Raw genomic sequence first — 18,357 nt, forward strand, 5'->3', positions numbered from 1 at the left:
ATAATTGTATGAGGTGGGTCATGGAGAGTTGTCGCTAATGACAAGCCATCAGTGTTCCTCTGCAGTATCCCCACTCCACATTTGACTTTATTATTTGATTCAATTTCTCTTTTTTTTTTTTTGGAATAAGTTAGAGTATCTTAAGTTATTTTGAACTTGAGATTAATCTCTGTCAGCCCAAAAACATTAAGGTTGAATCTTTCCCGATAAGTATGCTTTTCGGAATTCGAGTATGTATTTTTTACCTTATAGATGTGAGATTGCTTACCATTTTAACTAACAGCTTAGCTTATTGGTCAATTCACCTTCTCTTTTAATCATTTAATACGCATTTTAAATATTGAAAATGAAGTTATTGGTGTTAAAAAAGATTGGGAGAATCAAGAAGGTAATTACGATGATGAGCTATTATATGCCTTGTCTTTGATATAAAAAGCAAGGTGATCATTTGGCATAATCATAGTGACATTGTCAATTAATTGTTAAGCTTCTTCTTTCGAAAGAAGCTTCAATAAGCAAGCCCTGCATATCAAAATGGCTTCATGGAATTCAATGCCCCTCCATGTCACCTATGAAATTGTGGGTTGGCTTGTTTTTACTCTGTGGTCTATCAGTTTCTACCCACAAGTCATCTTAAATTATCGCAGGAAAAGGTTTCAACAAAATACATATACTATTATGTCCTTGCTTCTTTTATCATACATATTTTTATTATACTTTCTTTTTACCATTCTAATTTGGCTTAACTTGTGGGTTTTGAATTATTTCAGTGTGGTGGGATTGAACTTTGATTTTGAGGTATTGAATCTCACCAAGCACACCTGCTATCTGATATATAATGCATCTCTGTACTTCAGCTCTACTGTTCAGAAGCAGTACAAAAACAAATATGGTCATAACGAGGTTAGATCATCACATAATCGACTTATAGATGCTTATCAAAGCTTAAAACTTTCATACTTAAACCGATCCTTATTTCACTTCTATGCTCCAGATGATACCTGTGGCAGCAAATGATGTTGCTTTCTCATCCCATGCTGTTCTACTCACACTTTTTACCATATTCCAAATTGCAATCTATGATGTTAGTACCTTGCTTTCTTTTCCTTTGAGCTGTGTGTACTTTTCTATGTTTGTTATTTTTCTTTGTTACTATTGAAGTTTCTTTTTGGTAATTGCAGCGTGGAAATCAGAAAGTGTCAAAAATAGCTAGTGGAATTCTGTTTGTTGCTTGGTCAGTTGCTGCAGTATGCTTCTTCATTGCTTTGTCTAATCATCATTGGCTCTGGCTCCTCTCAATATTTAGGTATCTCTTTTATGCTTTCTGAACTAATTACTTTTCTCTGCCCACTTGTATGGATAAATAAATGACAATGTTTATTTGTGATTGATTTCCTTCCAATGAATTATGTTGAAATTAACTACTTTGCAGTGGCATTCAAGTTTGTATGACGGTTATCAAATATCTGCCCCAGGTTAGGATTTATTATTTCCATTTTCTTTTCAACTGTACAATGTTTTTGAAATTTGTGTTAAAAGGAATATGTTTATAGGCTGTGATGAACTACAAGAGAAAAAGTACAGAAGGGTGGAGCATTGGTAATATCTTGCTGGACTTTTCCGGAAGCATAGGAAACTATGGTCAAATGGTTATACAATCCATAGATCAAGGTTTGTATTGACATGCACTTGCAGATGTGTACGTAGCATGAATCTTTTTGAGTTAATAATCTCATACTAAAAAGATTTAAATCTCAGGTTCTTGGGCAAACTTTTCTGGAGATATAGGAAAACTAATGATCTCTCTGGTACGGATTATTCTCTTACGCTAACATCTATATGGAAATGAAACAATGAAGTATTAATGGTGATATTATTTGATATTTTCAGGTTTCTGTTTTCTATAACATTCTGTTCATGATTCAACATTATATATTATATCGACACAAAAAAGTTTCGAACTCGGAGAACCCATCGGAAGTTGAGATCAACAAGTCTTCTAACGTACCAGTGGTGAAGATTGTGTAGGATTTGATGTAGTTTATGATACATCTTTGAATAATCAGATATCCCAGCAATGCTAAAATACAAGAAAATAAATCAACAAAATATTTAATTTTCAATAAGTGTGTAAGTGCTTCTTTAAATTTCCATAATTTATTTTTATTCTTAATTATAATTAATATTCTTAGAGAGGTTTATTTGTTGATAGAGCACGCATTATGCAATCTATATAACCCATCCCATCTAATAAGAAAGTGATGTACTTTTCGATAAGTTTTAAAAGTCACCTGTCTTTAGATAATCGCTTTATGGGTGTAGGATTGTGGTTAGAGCATTTTTTTATTAATCATAAAATCAGATAATTACCTAATCAAATTAATAGGTTATAAGAATATAAATTGTAAAGAATAGTCTTTTTTTTTAAAAAAAAAAATAAAGCAGAGTAAATAATATCAACGTAAACTACTATTATAGATATTATAATAAGATCCGATATGATACTATATAATAAAATAATTACATATTAACTAATTGTGACATAATATTTTGAAATATCAGATAAATTTATTCTATTTAAATATATTAAAAATTTACTATCGTTTAATCAATTATATTATGTTTTAAAAATATTGTTTAGTTAATTTGGTTAAATAACCTAATTAACAAACTAATTGATGCAGTTAGATATATGTATCAAGTTAAGGCATCTCTATAATATACAAAATATAGTATATATAAAGTTTGGAATATTCCCATATCTTATACAGATGAATAGTGTATATATATATTTTTTCGGCTGACAGATGAATAGTAAGTTGGAGCTGTTTAATTTTTGGATGACCATTGAAATTGGGAAGCAAGTTGCGAAATGGACGGACAAAAGGAAATGATTTTTACTTCTTCTTTTTTTTCAATTTCATTATAGTCCCACATATGCCACTTAATTTATAAAAGTTTCAAAAAAAATTCTGATATAATTCAAAGCATCAAAGGACATAAATGAAATTATGCTTTGATGATGAATGACCGAATGTCCATCAAGCGGCTCTCGTTACTATATTGTCACCAGAGAATAAATATTCCAACAAGGTAATCAAAGAGGAGTTTGAACGCATGACTGCTTAACTTACCAAAAAGTTATAACCACTAGGTTAGGAGACCTATTTAATTATATGCGATAAATTTAGGTTCTAAACCACTTACTTGTTACAACATGAAGTGTCTTGTTTAACCTCAAATATAACTTGTCAATTTAACTATATACTCCTTTGATTTTAAATATAATACTATAAAATAGGTCTTATATTTAATACTGGAGGAAATACTTGTCAATTATCTATGGAAACTTGCTAACCTTGTACTCTTTCCATATTCAATCTTCCTTACTTGTTACAATGTAAAGTATACTTGGATAAAAACATAACTTATCAATTTAACTATATACAGCTGACAATTTTATAGGAACTTGTTAACCCGACTCTTTTCATATTCATTCTTCTCTACTTGTTATGACATGAAGCGCACTTAATTGGTTAAACTTATTGAATGTATTAGCTTTACTATATTGGGCCAGTGTTAGGTGGTCATGGCCCATTAGGTGAGGTCCATCAGATATGAGGGCCTATAAATGTAACTCAAGACTTTTTTGTATGTATGGATTTTTCTTCTGAAATGAAATGCATGTAGTATTCAGTTACAATGCGCAAGCTCTGTTTTTTATCATGGCATCAGAGCATTGGGTTGAAGATCCATCACGCTAAAGAGGCCCAAAGGTGCTAAACCCATCTCACCTCCCTGAGAATCAAGAACGGACCAGAAGCCCTCTGTCACTCGTTAATTCACCTCGAAACCAAGAAACGCACCGTACCCCCTGAATTCGTAAACCCTAAGTCGACTACGGGAAGAACCATGGGCGATGAGAAAGTATCCGGCGACGCAGCGATCAACTTCGCACATCCACTTTACCTTCATCTGTCCGACACGCAAGGAGTCTCGATCATCAATCAAGTCTTAACCAGAAGTGAGAATTACACAATTTGGAGCAAGGCAATGCTCATCGCGTTAAGAGGGAAGAATAAAATCAGATTCATAGATGGTTCTTGCAAGAAATCCAATCAAGAACCTGCTCTTCAGAGTCATTGGGAATGTTGCAACGCCGTGGTAATGTCTTGGATACTGAACTCTGTCTCTAAAGATTTGGTGAATAGTTTGGTATATCTGCAAGAGGCTCACGTAGCTTGGGAAGATCTCAAGGAACACTTCGACAAGGTATCTGGGTCCAGAATCTTCTCTCTTCACCGAGAGATACACTCTCTGCGTCAACGAGAGCTCTCGGTTTCTGCCTACTATTCACGACTTAAGGAGCTCTGGGAGGAACAGGCCAGTCTCACAGCGATTCCCTCGTGTAAGTGTGAGCCATCAAAAGAATTTAATGAGGTAATGCAGCACCAGAAGCTACTGCAATTTTAGATGGGTTTGAGCGATGCATATGATAATGCAAGGTGTTGGATACTCCTCATGTATCCTCTGTCAATAGTTAATCAGTCTTACGCAATGATTGTGGAAGTAAAAGCACAAAAGGGCATTGCGAGCATGGAAAAGATTAACCCCACAAAGGGAGTGGCAATGATCGCCAGGGGCAGAGGAAGAGGAAGAGGAAGGGAAAGAGGAACCTCTCCCCCGGAATGTGATCACTGTCATAAACGGGATCATGTGAAAGAAAACTGTTGGGAAATAATTGGATTCCCAGCTGAATATAAAGGGAATAAATCCAAGCAGAATCAACAAGCCAAAGGCAAGCAGAATGTTCCAAGTAGGGAAGGAGAGGCACTTACCAATGTGTCAAGTGTATCACCGAGTTTTACACTGGAACAGTATGAGCGTCTGCTGGAGTTATTAAAGAAGGATTCAGATGTTAATGCCCACACACTCAGTGGTAGAGGTTTGCCTATTCTTATCTCATCTAGATTAAATCGTAGTAAATGGGTTTTAGACTCAGGAGCCACTACACACATGGTTAGTGATTTAGGCTTACTAGACAATTATAAACCTTATGATGGACCAATTAAAACTATAAAAATCCCAAATGGAGATAGATTCTCTGTAACTCATATAGGAGATGTTAAATTCCCAAATGGAATTGAATTAAAGGGCCTTCTCTATGCTGCAAAACTTCAATTTAATTTAATTTCTATTTCTAGGATAACCAAAGAACTGTTCTGTGTTGTTTCCTTTTATCCTGATAAATGTATATTGCAGGACCTACAGGATGGCAGAATGAAGGGGATTGGTAGAGTAGTTCATGGATTATACTTGTTGGATTTAGAAAAGAATTACACTAGTGTAAAAATTGACAGTGATACTTGTTTTGTTACTCATACTGATTTGTGGCTTTTACATAAGAGACTTGGACATACTCCTATAAATGTAATGAGGTATTTGGATATTGTACGAAACAAAACAATGACTATGAATAAAAATTGTGATATTTGCTTTCAATCTGAGCAAACTAAACTTCCTTTTCCTTCTAGTTGCATCAAAAGTAAGAATTGTTTTGATTTACTTCACATGGATGTCTAGGGACCTTACAAAGTACCCACACATTCAGGTTTTCAATTTTTTCTAACAATTGTAGATGATTTTTCGAGGGTAACTTGGACTTATCTCATGAGACATAAATCTGAAACTGCTTACCATATCAAGAATTTTTTTGCTTATGTTTTAAATCAATTTGGTAAATCTGTCAACATGGTAAGGAGTGATAATGGAACTGAATTTGTTAACCATGAATTAGGAATTTTTTTTGGGGAAAAGGGAGTCATTCATCAAACTACCTATCCATATACCCCAGAACAAAATAGGATTGTGGAAAGAAAGCATAGGACATTAATTCAGATTGCAAGAGGTTTAATAATTCAATCTGGTATACCTGTTAGGTTTTGGAGTGAGTGTGTAAAAATGGCAACTTATCTAGCTAACAAAATTCCTAGCAGAATCTTGGGTTTTAAAACTTCCTATCAACTTGTTCATGGTCAGCCTCCTAGTTATGATCATTTGAGAGTTTTTGGTTGTTTGGGATATGCCATAGATTTAATAAATTCGGATAAATTCCAACCTAGATCTCTGCCATGTGTTTTCTTAGGATATCCTAACAATCAAAAGGGTTATGTTTTATTGAATTTGAAAGATCATGGGATTTTTGTTAGCAGACATGTAAGATTTCTGGAAGATGTTTTTCCTTTTAAAGTTAAGAATAGTATTGATCAAGGGGGAGTGTCTAATGAAATTAAACAAATGTTTTATTTTGATGATCATAATGATAATGCGATACACCCCCCACATATTATAACCGAACCACATCAGGAAAGAAATCAAATTCAGAGTGATCCTATAGCTAATATTAACAATCAGGTCTCTAATGGTGAAACTAAAGCCCTATTCTTCCTAGTGAGCGTCCTATCCGAGATAGAAGACCACCTATATGGCCTAGGGATTATATTTGTAATTTGGCACAGTCAAGTTCTGGTAAGGATTCTATTCACAGGTCTACTTGCAAGTATCCTATAGAAAATTACATATCATATGACAATGTTTCTCCTTCTTACATGTGTTATCTTTGTTCTATTGATGCTATTACTGAACCTACCTATTATAATGATGCTGTAACTGATCAGAATTGGGTGGTTGCTATGAAGAATGAAATAGATGCTCTAGAACAGAATAATACATGGGAAATAGTTCCTTTACCTAAAGGAAAGCAATCGATAGGTTGTAAATGGGTTTATAAAGTAAAATATAGACCAGATGGAACCATTAATAAGGACAAAGCTAGATTGGTGGCCAAAGGTTACAGTCAAACTGAGGGAGTGGATTATAATGAAACCTTTTTCCTAGTAGTAAAAATGCTTACTGTTAGGAATGTTTTGAAGTTAGCTGCTGTAAATGGCTGGGCTTTGTAGCAAATGGATGTGAATAATGCATTTTTGCAGGGAGATCTTGATGAAGAAGTTTACATGACCATACCCCAAGGTTTTAAGAAACATGGGAATAATATGTTGTGTAAGCTGAAGAAATCCCTCTATGGGCTTAAGCAAGTCTCAAGACAGTGGAATCAAAAAGTATCACTGTCCTTGATCAATGGGGATTTCTACAAAGTAAGCATGACTATTCTTTGTATACTAAACATTATGATGATGCCTTGGTGATTATTTTGGTTTATGTAGATGATTTATTAATCACTGGTAGTTTAGAACAAAGAATTAATCAGGTTAAGGATTTTCTGCATGGTCAGTTTAAAATTAAAGACTTAGGTATTATGAAATACTTCTTGGGAATTGAAGTAGAAAGGTCTAGGAAGGGTATTATGTCAACACAAAGAAAGTATACTTTAGACCCTCTTGCTGAAACAGGAATGAGTGGCTATAAGCCTCTCACTTTGCCAATGCCGCAACACTTGAAATTAATTGCCTAAAAAGTAGGGAAACACAGAAAGGAGGATCTGCTCAAGGACCCAAGGAAGTACAAAAGACTGATAGGAAAATTGATTTATTTAACTCTAACAAGACCTGATATTTTGTTTCCTGTACAGGTCCTAAGTCAATTTATGCAGCTCCCAATAAAGTCCCATTGGTCAGCTACCATGGGAGTTCTGCGATACCTGAAGCAATCACCAGGTCTTGGGATTTGGCTAAGCTCAAAAGATGACCTAAGGCTTAGCTGCTTCTGTGATTCAGATTGGGGGTCATGTGAGACCACACGTAGGTCCGCGACTGGTTATCTTCTTAAGCTAGGAGATGCATTGATCATCTGGAAGACAAAGAAGCAAGCTACTGTTTCAAGGTCCTCAGCAAAAGCAGAATACAGAGCATTGGGTTCAGCCGTTTCTGAAGTTATCTGGGTGAAGGGTCTCTTGGGTGACTTAGGAATATCTGTACAGCAACCAGTGGAAGTGTACTATGATAGCAGATCTGCAATTCACATTGCTACAAACCCGGTTTTTTATGAGAGGACGAAGCACATTGAAATTGATTGTCACTTTGTGCGTGAGAAAGTGGCAGAAGGATTTATCAAATTGTAACATGTCTGATCAGTAGAACAAGAGGCAGATATATTAACGAAAGCTGTTGGTAAAGAGACTCAATTAAAATTACTTAGCAAGTTAGGAGCTTCTGATGTATTTCAGCCCCAAACTTGAAGGGGAGTATTGAATGTATTAGCTTTACTATATTGGGCCAGTGTTAGGTGGTCATGGCCCATTAGGTGAGGTCCATCAGATATGAGGGCCTATAAATGTAACTCAAGACTTTTTGTATGTATGGATTTTTCTTCTGAAATGAAATACATGTAGTATTCAGTTACAATGCGCAGGCTCTGTTTTTTTATCAAAACTCTATCGAGTTTCCATAAAGAATTGACAAGTAAAAATAGCTAAATTGACAAGTTATGTTAGAGTTTTAATAGATACACTTTATGTTGGATCAAGTAAAGAAGATTTAATATCCAAAGGGTATGGTTAGCAAGTTTTCATAGAGAATTGACAAGTACGCATGGATATATTGACCAATTTGATGGAATTTTAACAACCCACTTTATGTTGTTATAAGCAGGCTGTTTAGAAGCTAAGTTTATCACATATATAAATTTTTTGCACAGCCAAATGGTCATTGTTCTCATAAGCTGAATTGGTTGGCCTCAGATTCCATCGACAAGTCATCTTATAAATTTGTGAAAAAGGTTCCAACAAAATATATCAACTTTCATCTTGATTCTTTTATTTTTTTAGCTCACAAACACAATCCTCACTCATGCTTATACTCCTTACTTTTATTTTTTTTTTCCCATTCTAATTTGCCTCACTTTATGAGTTTTGAAATGGTTATTATTACTTCAGGTCCTAAATATAAAATTTAGTTTGTAGTGTATATCTCTTTCAGCCCATGTATTTGATGATGAAGATTTCAATGAAGAACAAAAATTTGATTTCATATCGTTCAATTGAACCAAAGCATACCTATTATTTGTGTCACAATTTTATATCGAATTTGAATGCCCTCAACTCAGGCTCTTTAAGTCTCAATTGAGAAATTAAATATTAATATAATAATATTGAGATAGAGTTAATGTTTTTTGGGGAAAAAATACTTAACAATTAAAAACCTCTGTATGTTTTTAGAAAAGTGTAATTAATTCATTAACACTAGTAAATTAAAGTACAGTTAATTTGTTAATTAATATTTTGAATTGAGGTTCAACGGAGGGAATCCGAAGATGTGTTCTTCGCTTCAGCCCCACTGTTCATGCAAAGAAAAATACAATCATAATGAGATTGATCCCGTATAATCCGCTTATAAATGCCAAGTCTCCAAACTCACTGGGGTCATAGAATATTAGTTATCCAATTGTGATGTAATAGTATTGAGTATTGACTATTCATAAGGGAGGACCCGAGGAATTATATTTATTTTAGAAAAAATATTTAATAATATAATTAAAGACCTCCATATTCTTGAAAAGAACAATACTTACATCAAGTTACTTATATTTATTATATTAAGTTCTTTAATTACGTATGGTCATATATCATTTTTTCACGTGGGTTTGTAGTTTGATGATGATATTTTAAAAATAAGACACATAGCTATGTATGATTGGAAAACTTGACATAATGAATATAAGAATAACTTAAGTATTGTTCTTTAAAAAATGTAATTTATTCCTTAATACTATATGACATCACAATTCAATAATTAATATTCTTAAATCGAGGGTCTATTAAAGGAACCTAAGTCCATCTTTTTCTTCAGCCCTACTATTCAGAAGCAGTACAAAGAAAAATACAGTCATAATGAATTAAATCCTTTTATATTAATCCACTTATAAAAGCTAAGTCTCCAAACTCAGTAGGGCCACATACGTATGTTTTCGATGGAAAAAAGAAAGCAACAGGTGAATATGCCAAGCCATCATTATTAGGTTTTGATAAGCTCGTTCATCTCACCTGCATTCCATCTTGGAGAACACAGAGGTTGATGGAGAGTTTTCTGTTGCCTCCACTCCAACAAATTGTAGGACAAAATAAATGACAAATCAAGATTGTTGAAATTTCAGTCCCAACAAACACGAACCATCCATTGAAAATCTTAATCGATGTATTGGTCATGAAAAATTTCTTTATTGAAAATTTGTAAATAAAAACTCAAAGAGCAATATGTAAGCAGAATTACTAAGTCAACCTTGTTAATATACTACTTTCGGTCCTTAATATAAGATCCATTTGACTAATTATTAGCTAGCATTTGCAAAATTGTTGTTGATCAAACGTTGTTGGGTGGCAGCTTTTTAACATAAATGATTTATAAAGTTTTAGATCTAAACTAGTTATAGATATTTTTCATCTTTTAGATTAAAAACTTAAAAATTATTTGATATATTTTAAATTCAAAGTTATACAGTTTTTGAAATAATTATTGTACATATTATAAACATTGTGAGGTTTCTTATATATTCTGATCATTAGGTGATCTCATCTCATTGTTTATTGAAAGATACTCCAGATTAGAGGGAATGTTAAGGGGATTAAACTGCTCCGAATGTAAAAGGAGTGTAATCAAAGTGACCAGGTGTTGGTCAAGCTTATATAGATGTACTGAGATTTTGCTGGAACTCGATTGAATAAAGCAAGAATAGTGAAAAATCTCAATTCATGACTTCAAAATAGCTTGATCATTTTGAAGTACTTAGAGATCAGTCTAGGATTAAATTTATTAGTAAATAAATTACGTAAATGCTCTTAATTTGAAATATTAAAAATGAAAAAAAAATGAAATGAAAATGACAATTGAACAAGTAATAAATTTAACTTATAAAATGATGACAACAACTAAGGCAAAGACAACATAATTTCACTAGATTTTCAGCTTTTGCACTGACAAGAAGTGAAAATAGTTGTCACTGGTGAAATTATGTTGTCAATCTGCCTTACATTTGTTTTTTATAATTTGATAAGTTAGAATCATTCTTGTTAAATTGTTACTGCCATTTTGTATTTCATTTTTGAAATTTTCAAATAAGATTATTTAGGTAATTTTTATATAAAGTTTAATCCCAAACCAATCCTTAAAGACTTCATAAGGCCATTTCAGGGTTCCAAATTTGGATTTACAGAATTTGGAGTTTTTTTTTTGTTTCTTTCTCCCTTAAGTTTATGTTATACATATAATTAATATAGTATATAGTCTGATTATAATCTAGTCAACTTAAAAAGTCAAAAAGAGATTATAAATCTTGCTAATGCATGTGGATCATGGATAATTAAAATATACATAAAGTTGCATAATTTTCTCAGTTATCTTGTGTCGTTTATGGTGGGTGACGGCCAAAACAAAGTGAGAGGCAAAATGAACACAAATTGGTGGATCGGAAAAAAAAAAGAAGGAAAAATATAGAAAAGAACAAATTAAAAGTGATGATATTGGAAACGAGTCAGGTAGTGGCACTTTGGGAGGCAAACTTTGGCTTTGATGCTACTCCTCACAATGAGGTACGAGAGTCCCACACCTATTTATTTTCACATCAATTTCATCCAATATCATGCTACTTTGGTTGTTCTAGGAGTTTCTCACATATCGAGAAAAATATTAAATAAATTAAATCTTCTACTATTGCCCTTATTAAGGAGAACATTAAATGCTAGTGTATATTTTTTCAAGTGAAAACCGCTAGTATATTGTCTCATATATTCCTGTTCTCTTCACCTTTACTATAATAATAAGAAAATAATTGAAAATGAAGCATTAAAAAAGATATAAATAAAAAATAAAAGGACCAAATCTCCTCATAAGTGACAAGTAATAGGGTGGTAGGACACAGAATATTGTGTTCATAAAGATTAATTAAGCTTTATAACAAAGTAAGTGCATGATATCCTCAGCAATAATTTGAAATCTAATCATTATATAAATATATTTTCATTCAAAAAAAAAAAAGAAGATAGTGGAATAATTGTATTTATTTTGTAAAAAAAACATTTAACCAACGTTGCAACCACTTGGTCAATTATATGGTGGGTGGGTTGTGGAGACTTGTCGGAGAGACAAGACATTAGTGCACCTTAGCAGTTAGCACTATATCCCCAGTTTCCCACTCACATTTGCCTTCCCTTATTGACCTTAATATTCAATTCACTTCCTATCATAATCATTTAATACACATGTTCAAATATAGTATATGAAATGATATATTGGCATTTAATCATGTAGGCGGCTTATTATTTACATTTTTATATTCTGCACATCGTGGGGGCGGTTTCCAAATTCAATTTAATGTCTTCTTGAAAGATAAACAAGGGAATAAAAAAGACTAGGAGAATCAAAAAGGTATATCATGATGATGCACTATCATATCCTTATTTGGTTTCGCTATAAAAGGCAAGGTGATGATTTGGTATAATCATAGTTACATTGTTGATTAATATTAAGCCTTCTTCTCTGGAAAGAAGCCTCAAGTAATAATCAACCTCTTCACACCAAAAATGGCTTCTTGGAATTCATTGCCCCTCCATGTCTCTTACGAAGTTGTGGGTTGGCTTGTTTTCACTTTGTGGTCTATCAGTTTCTACCCACAAGTCATCTTAAACTATCGTAGGAAAAGGTGTTGAGCGAAAAAAAATCAACTTTCATTTTCTTATTAACTTTTTGACTTTGATCATGCTTTTGCTCCTTTCCTTTTTACCACTCTAATTTGCCTCACCTTATGATTTTTGAATTATTTCAGTGTGGTGGGATTGAACTTTGATTTTGAGGTGTTGAATCTCACGAAGCACACCTGTTATTTGATATACAATGCATCTCTATACTTCAGTTCTACTGTTCAGAAGCAATACAAAGACAAATATGGTCATAATGAGGTTAGATATCCTTGTATAAGCCAATTTATAAGTACTAATTATCAAAGCTTAAAATTTTGATACTAACAGATCATTTTTTATTTTCCATCTACATTTCAGATGATACCTGTAGCAGCAAATGATGTTGCCTTCTCATCCCATGCTGTTCTGCTCACAATTTTTACCATATTCCAGATTGCAATCTATGATGTTAGTACCTTGCTTTCTTTTCCGTTGAGCTCTCTTGCAACATTTTATGTTTGTTATTTTTCTTTGCAATTAATTGTTGAAATTCCTTCTTCTTTTCTTTCATATTGTAGCGTGGAAATCAGAAGGTGTCAAAAATAGCTCGTGGAATTCTATTTGTTGCTTGGTCAGTTGCTGCAATATGCTTCTTCATAGCTTTGTCTAACCATCATTGGCTTTGGCTTCTCTCAATATTAAGGTATCTTTTATGCTTTTAACTACACTAATTTTCTTTTCCCACTCGGTACGGATATACATAAATTAATTAAATCAATGACATGATAAGAATAATGTGTATTTGTGACGGATTTCCTTCTAACGAATTATGTATAAATTAACTATTTTGCAGTGGCATTCAAGTTTGTATGACGGTTATAAAATATCTTCCCCAGGTTAGGATTTATTTCATTTTCTATTCAACTGTTGCTTTTGAAATTTGTGTTGAAAGGAATATAATTACAGAAGCTACTGGTGATCATGCTTTTCAAATTATCCAAATAAATAACCTGCTAAAGAACTTGTTTTCTTTATTATATGGCTGTCTCTGAAAATTGTTGTTCTTAATTAGCTTTTTCTAGCTAGCATATTATTACTAATGACATATTATTAATAAGTTGAGTTATATTAAGTGCAGGCTGTGATGAACTATAGGAGAAAGAGTACGGAAGGGTGGAGCATTGGTAACATATTGCTGGACTTTTCTGGAAGCATAGGAAACTATGGTCAAATGGTTATACAATCCATAGATCAAGGTTTGTATTGACAACCTGCAGTTATATATGAAGCATGAGCTTTTTGATCGAGTTGGTAATCTCATACTAATAAAATTTCTCAGGTTCGTGGGCAAACTTCTCTGGAGATATAGGAAAACTAATGATTTCTCTGGTAAGGATCATTCTCTTGCACTACTAACATGTATATGGAATGAAAATAAGTGCTAATGGTAATATAATTTGATGTTTTCAGGTTTCTGTGTTTTATAACATTCTATTCATGATCCAACATTATATACTATATCGACCAAAACAAGTCTCAAACTCTGAAACCCCACTTGAAGTTGAGATCAACAAGTCTTCTGATATACCAGCTGCGGCAAAGATTGTATAGGATTTGATGTAGTTCATGATCTATCTTTGAATATCCAAGTATCCCAGAAAAGATCAAGGATAAATATGGAAATAAATCAACTCAAAAATTTTTAATTTCAACAAAAGAACCTCGGTAGTATTTTTTTAATTTTTCATATTTATTATTATTAAGTATGATTGATATTCTTAGAGGGTTTTAGTTGTTGATAAAGTATGTGCTGTGCAATTTATATAGTCGATCCCACATAATAAAATAATGCATGTTGTTGCATTTTTAGTGGGTTTTAACTGTCACTTGTCCTTAGATAATACTATTGACGATCACTTGCTTAATGGCTTTAGGATATAAATTCGAAAGAATTTTTTTAAAAAATAAAGCAGTTAATTATATCAATGTAAACTATTACACAGGCACCTCATAACAATTAAGATACGATACACACATATATGATAATATATGATAAAATAATTACACAGTTTGTTACGCTATAATATTTTTTTAATTTATCACATAGATTTATTTTATTTAAATATGTCACAAATTTAATATGGTTTCATCAATCTATAAAATATTAGGGCTTGGTCAGTATTAAATTACGTTTTAAAAATGTTTTTAGTTAACATAGTTAAATAACCTAATTTACAAACTATTTGTTAAAGTTATATGTATGTATCAAGTTAAGAGATATCTATACCATACAAAGTATATATAAAGTTTGGAATATTCCTGCATCTTTTTGTATTTCTTTCTTTCAACAGAATTCTCCAATATCTAAAGAATCCAAACACCACACACACTATATGTATATGAATTATGATGCAAATTTATAAGGAAAAATGACCCAAAGAAAAAGACTGAAATTGTGATTTCTCAATTTAGGAAGTTATGGGTTGGAAATAACATAAAGAAAACTAAACCCAAATTAAAACTTTAAAATTCAAGAGAAATGACAAATTTCCCTTTTGTTTTTTAAAAAACACTTTAACCCCTAGCTAGAGGCTGGCTGTCGTGGTGATTGACGGTAGGGTTTTTTTTTTTTTTTAATAGAATTTTGGCCATGAAAATTATTAAGGAAAATGGTGGGGTTGGGATTTGATTCCACCACCCCATTGTTATTTGGGCTAATAAAAGTGAAAGTAACCATTGGGCCACCAATTATTTATTAACCTTATTATGCAAAAAAGAAAAATATACGTTAACTTCTTTACTCTAGCTCCAGTTTGTGACAACAATTACCTGGGAATGATAAGTCTTAATTAATTGAAAGTGACAAGTCTAAACTTGATATTAAGATTTTTTTTTCCTGATACATAATAGGAAATAACATGTGAATTAATTAAAAATGACAACAATTTATTTGGAAATGACAAGTCTAAAGTTGAGAATTAAAAATGACAACAATTTATTTCCCGTTATGTATCAAGCAAAAATGTCTTGTTAATCTCAAATTTAGATTTGTCATTCCAAGATAAATTATTATCATTTGTAATTAATGCATGTGTTATTTCACGTTATGTATTAGGAAAAAAATGCTTTGTTAATCTTAAGTTTAGACTTGTCATTTTCCAATCAAGACTCATCATTCCCAATAAATTGTTGTCATTTTTAATTAATTCATATGTTATTTCATGTTATGTATCAGTAGTAAAAAAAATGCCTTGTTAATTTCAAGTTTAGACTTGTCATTTTCCAATTAAGACTTATCATTTTTAAATAAATTATTGTGATTTTTAATTAATTCATATGTTATTTTTTGTTATATATCAGAAAAAACATATCTTGTTTCTCAAGTTTACACTTATCATTTCCCAATAAAAACTTGTCATTCTCAGATAAATTGTTATCATAAGTTAGAGCTAGAGTAAATGAGTTAATTTTTTTTTTTTACATTCACTACCAGAAAAAAGGCTTTTTACGGCGGTTAATAGAGGCTTTTCACGGTGGTTTTGAAGGTGAAGTTGATAAAGGCGACGTTGAAAGGTAAAGAAAACATGGCGGTTGAAAACCACCGTGGAAAATTAAATTTCCACAGCGGTTGCTTAATACACCGTCGTGGAAAGTTAGATTTCCACGACGATTACAAAAAAAAACCGCCGTGGAAAGTTAACTTTCCACGGCGGTTTATTTATTCTAAACCGCCATTGAAAGTTTAATTTCCACGGTGGTTTTTTATATAACCGCCGTGGAAAAGTTTTTTTAACGGTGGTTATCTATATAACCGTCGTTAAAAATATCTTTTTTTTTAATTCTGCTCGATTTTCATTTTTACTACTCTGCAGTTTACAGTTCCAAATAAATGTAGGCAATGCAGAATACGCAGAACAAGATCAATTAGCTAGTTAATATATATACAGCATTGAAATTTCTTTTACACAAAGCAAAAATAGAGAAACTGGCCAATAGAACTAAGGGGTTAAGACCAAAGAACACGTATAGGCTAGGACCAGCAATTGTAAAAAAGAAGTAACTACTTCTCTGTACAATAGAAATCATGAACATGTATAAGAGGGAACCAAGAGAAAACATCTAACAATGAATTTTTTGAGAAATGACCTAACTATTTGAAAGCTAAGTTTCAATATTTTGTACCAATGTTGTTGACAAAGTGTCCCTCATCAAGTTGATGTCATCCATGAGATATGGCGCAATATTTTGAAATACCTGTTAATGAAAAATATTAGTTGGTAGCTGATGAATGCAGAGCTTATTTGAAAGCCATGTTAGCACATACAGGATGATTGGGTGATGACTCAAGGTGAGTTGTATATGATATGGATTAATTTATTAAATAGGAAAAAATTAGGGACTGCGTTTTCAAACAAGTTTGAAGTTGAGTGACTGAGTCATACCGAGTCATACTTGAGGGACTGAGTCATAACTGAGTTAAAAGTTGAGGAACCAAAAGGTTAATTTTTCGTATAATGTATCTCTATACTTCAACTCTACGATGCATAAAGACAAATATTGTCATAATAGTGAGGTTATTAGACCATATAGTTTTAAAAAAAGAAAGGGAAGAGGAAGAGAAAGAGAAATAGAGCATACAATAAAAATTGGAAAACTTAAAAAAAATACAGAGAGAGAGAGAAAGCAATGTTGGGTTTTTTTAATCTGTAATTATCAACTTAGAATAAGGCCTTGAAGTGCACATTTGTTTTATATCTTAAGTATTTTATTTCCTCTTGATAATCTTAGTATCTTTTTAATTTTATTGCTTATGTATCATTTGGGAACTTCGCATGACAAGTGCACGGGTTTTGTACTGCAAGTGCATGGGTTTCGCACCACAAATACATAGGTTGTGACAAGTAGCAAAGTGATGAGAAAAGTATTGTTTCCAAAATGATTTAGTTTGAAAACTCAATCAAGTAATATCATATTGCATTGCTAATTATTTTAAGCCTTCTTCTTGGGAACAAACAAAGCCTCAAGTAACAAGCAAGCCCTTCACATGAAAAATGGCTTCTTGGAATTCAATAACCCTCCATGGTTCTTATGAACTTGTGGGTTGGCTTTGTGGTTTATCAATTTCTACCCACAAATCATCTTAAATTATCGCAGGAAAATATTTCAACAAAATACATATATACTTTTACGTTCTTTACCTTTTTTTATCATTCATGTTTTTACTGTGCTTTTCTTTTACCATTTTCATTTGGCTTACCTTATGGGTTTTGAATATTTTAGTGTGGTGGGATTGAGCTTTGATTTTGACGTGTTTAATCTAACTAAACACACTTGCTCTCTGATATACAATACATCTCTGTACTTCAGCTCTACTATTCAGAAGCAGTACAAAGACAAGTATGGTCATAATGAGGTCATTAAATCATATAGTATTTTAAAAAGAAGAGGAATAGGATGAGAAATAGAGAATCCAATAAAAGTTGGAAAACTTAAGAAACACGGAGAGAGAGAGAGAGAGAGAGAGAGAGAGAGAGAGAGAGAGAAGTAAATAAAGAAAATATTTGTTTGTTGGGTTTTCTTATTTGTAATTATTATCTTGGAATAACGTCTTGAAGTGCATATTTGCTTTATATCTTAGGTACTTTATTCTCTCTTGTTAATCTTAAGTATCCTTTTAATTTTATTGCTTATGTTTCATTTGCAAATTTTGCATCAAGTGCACTGGTTTC

At 32.3% G+C, this 18,357-nt stretch overlaps 2 protein-coding genes across 2 annotated transcripts; both read left to right on the forward strand.

Moving 5' to 3' along the window:
• The first annotated feature begins 534 nt into the window (after positions 1–534).
• LOC114730904 (cystinosin homolog) lies at positions 535–2,028 on the forward strand. The gene is made up of 8 exons (XM_028918011.1): positions 535–653; positions 771–903; positions 995–1,084; positions 1,182–1,306; positions 1,433–1,475; positions 1,554–1,671; positions 1,759–1,808; positions 1,891–2,028. The coding sequence occupies exons 1-8, from the start codon at positions 535–537 to the stop codon at positions 2,026–2,028; spliced, it is 816 nt and encodes a 271-aa protein (XP_028773844.1).
• Positions 2,029–12,531: 10,503 nt separating this feature from the next.
• Positions 12,532–14,414, forward strand: LOC114730906 (cystinosin homolog). The gene is made up of 8 exons (XM_028918013.1): positions 12,532–12,651; positions 12,775–12,907; positions 13,007–13,096; positions 13,207–13,331; positions 13,482–13,524; positions 13,767–13,884; positions 13,968–14,017; positions 14,099–14,414. The coding sequence occupies exons 1-8, from the start codon at positions 12,533–12,535 to the stop codon at positions 14,237–14,239; spliced, it is 819 nt and encodes a 272-aa protein (XP_028773846.1). The 5' UTR covers position 12,532; the 3' UTR covers positions 14,240–14,414.
• Positions 14,415–18,357: the final 3,943 nt, after the last annotated feature.

This window comes from Neltuma alba, unplaced genomic scaffold (genome assembly GCF_004799145.2).
Source record: "Neltuma alba isolate B1F8T4 unplaced genomic scaffold, ASM479914v2 tig00012781_pilon, whole genome shotgun sequence".
NCBI lineage: Eukaryota > Viridiplantae > Streptophyta > Magnoliopsida > Fabales > Fabaceae > Neltuma > Neltuma alba.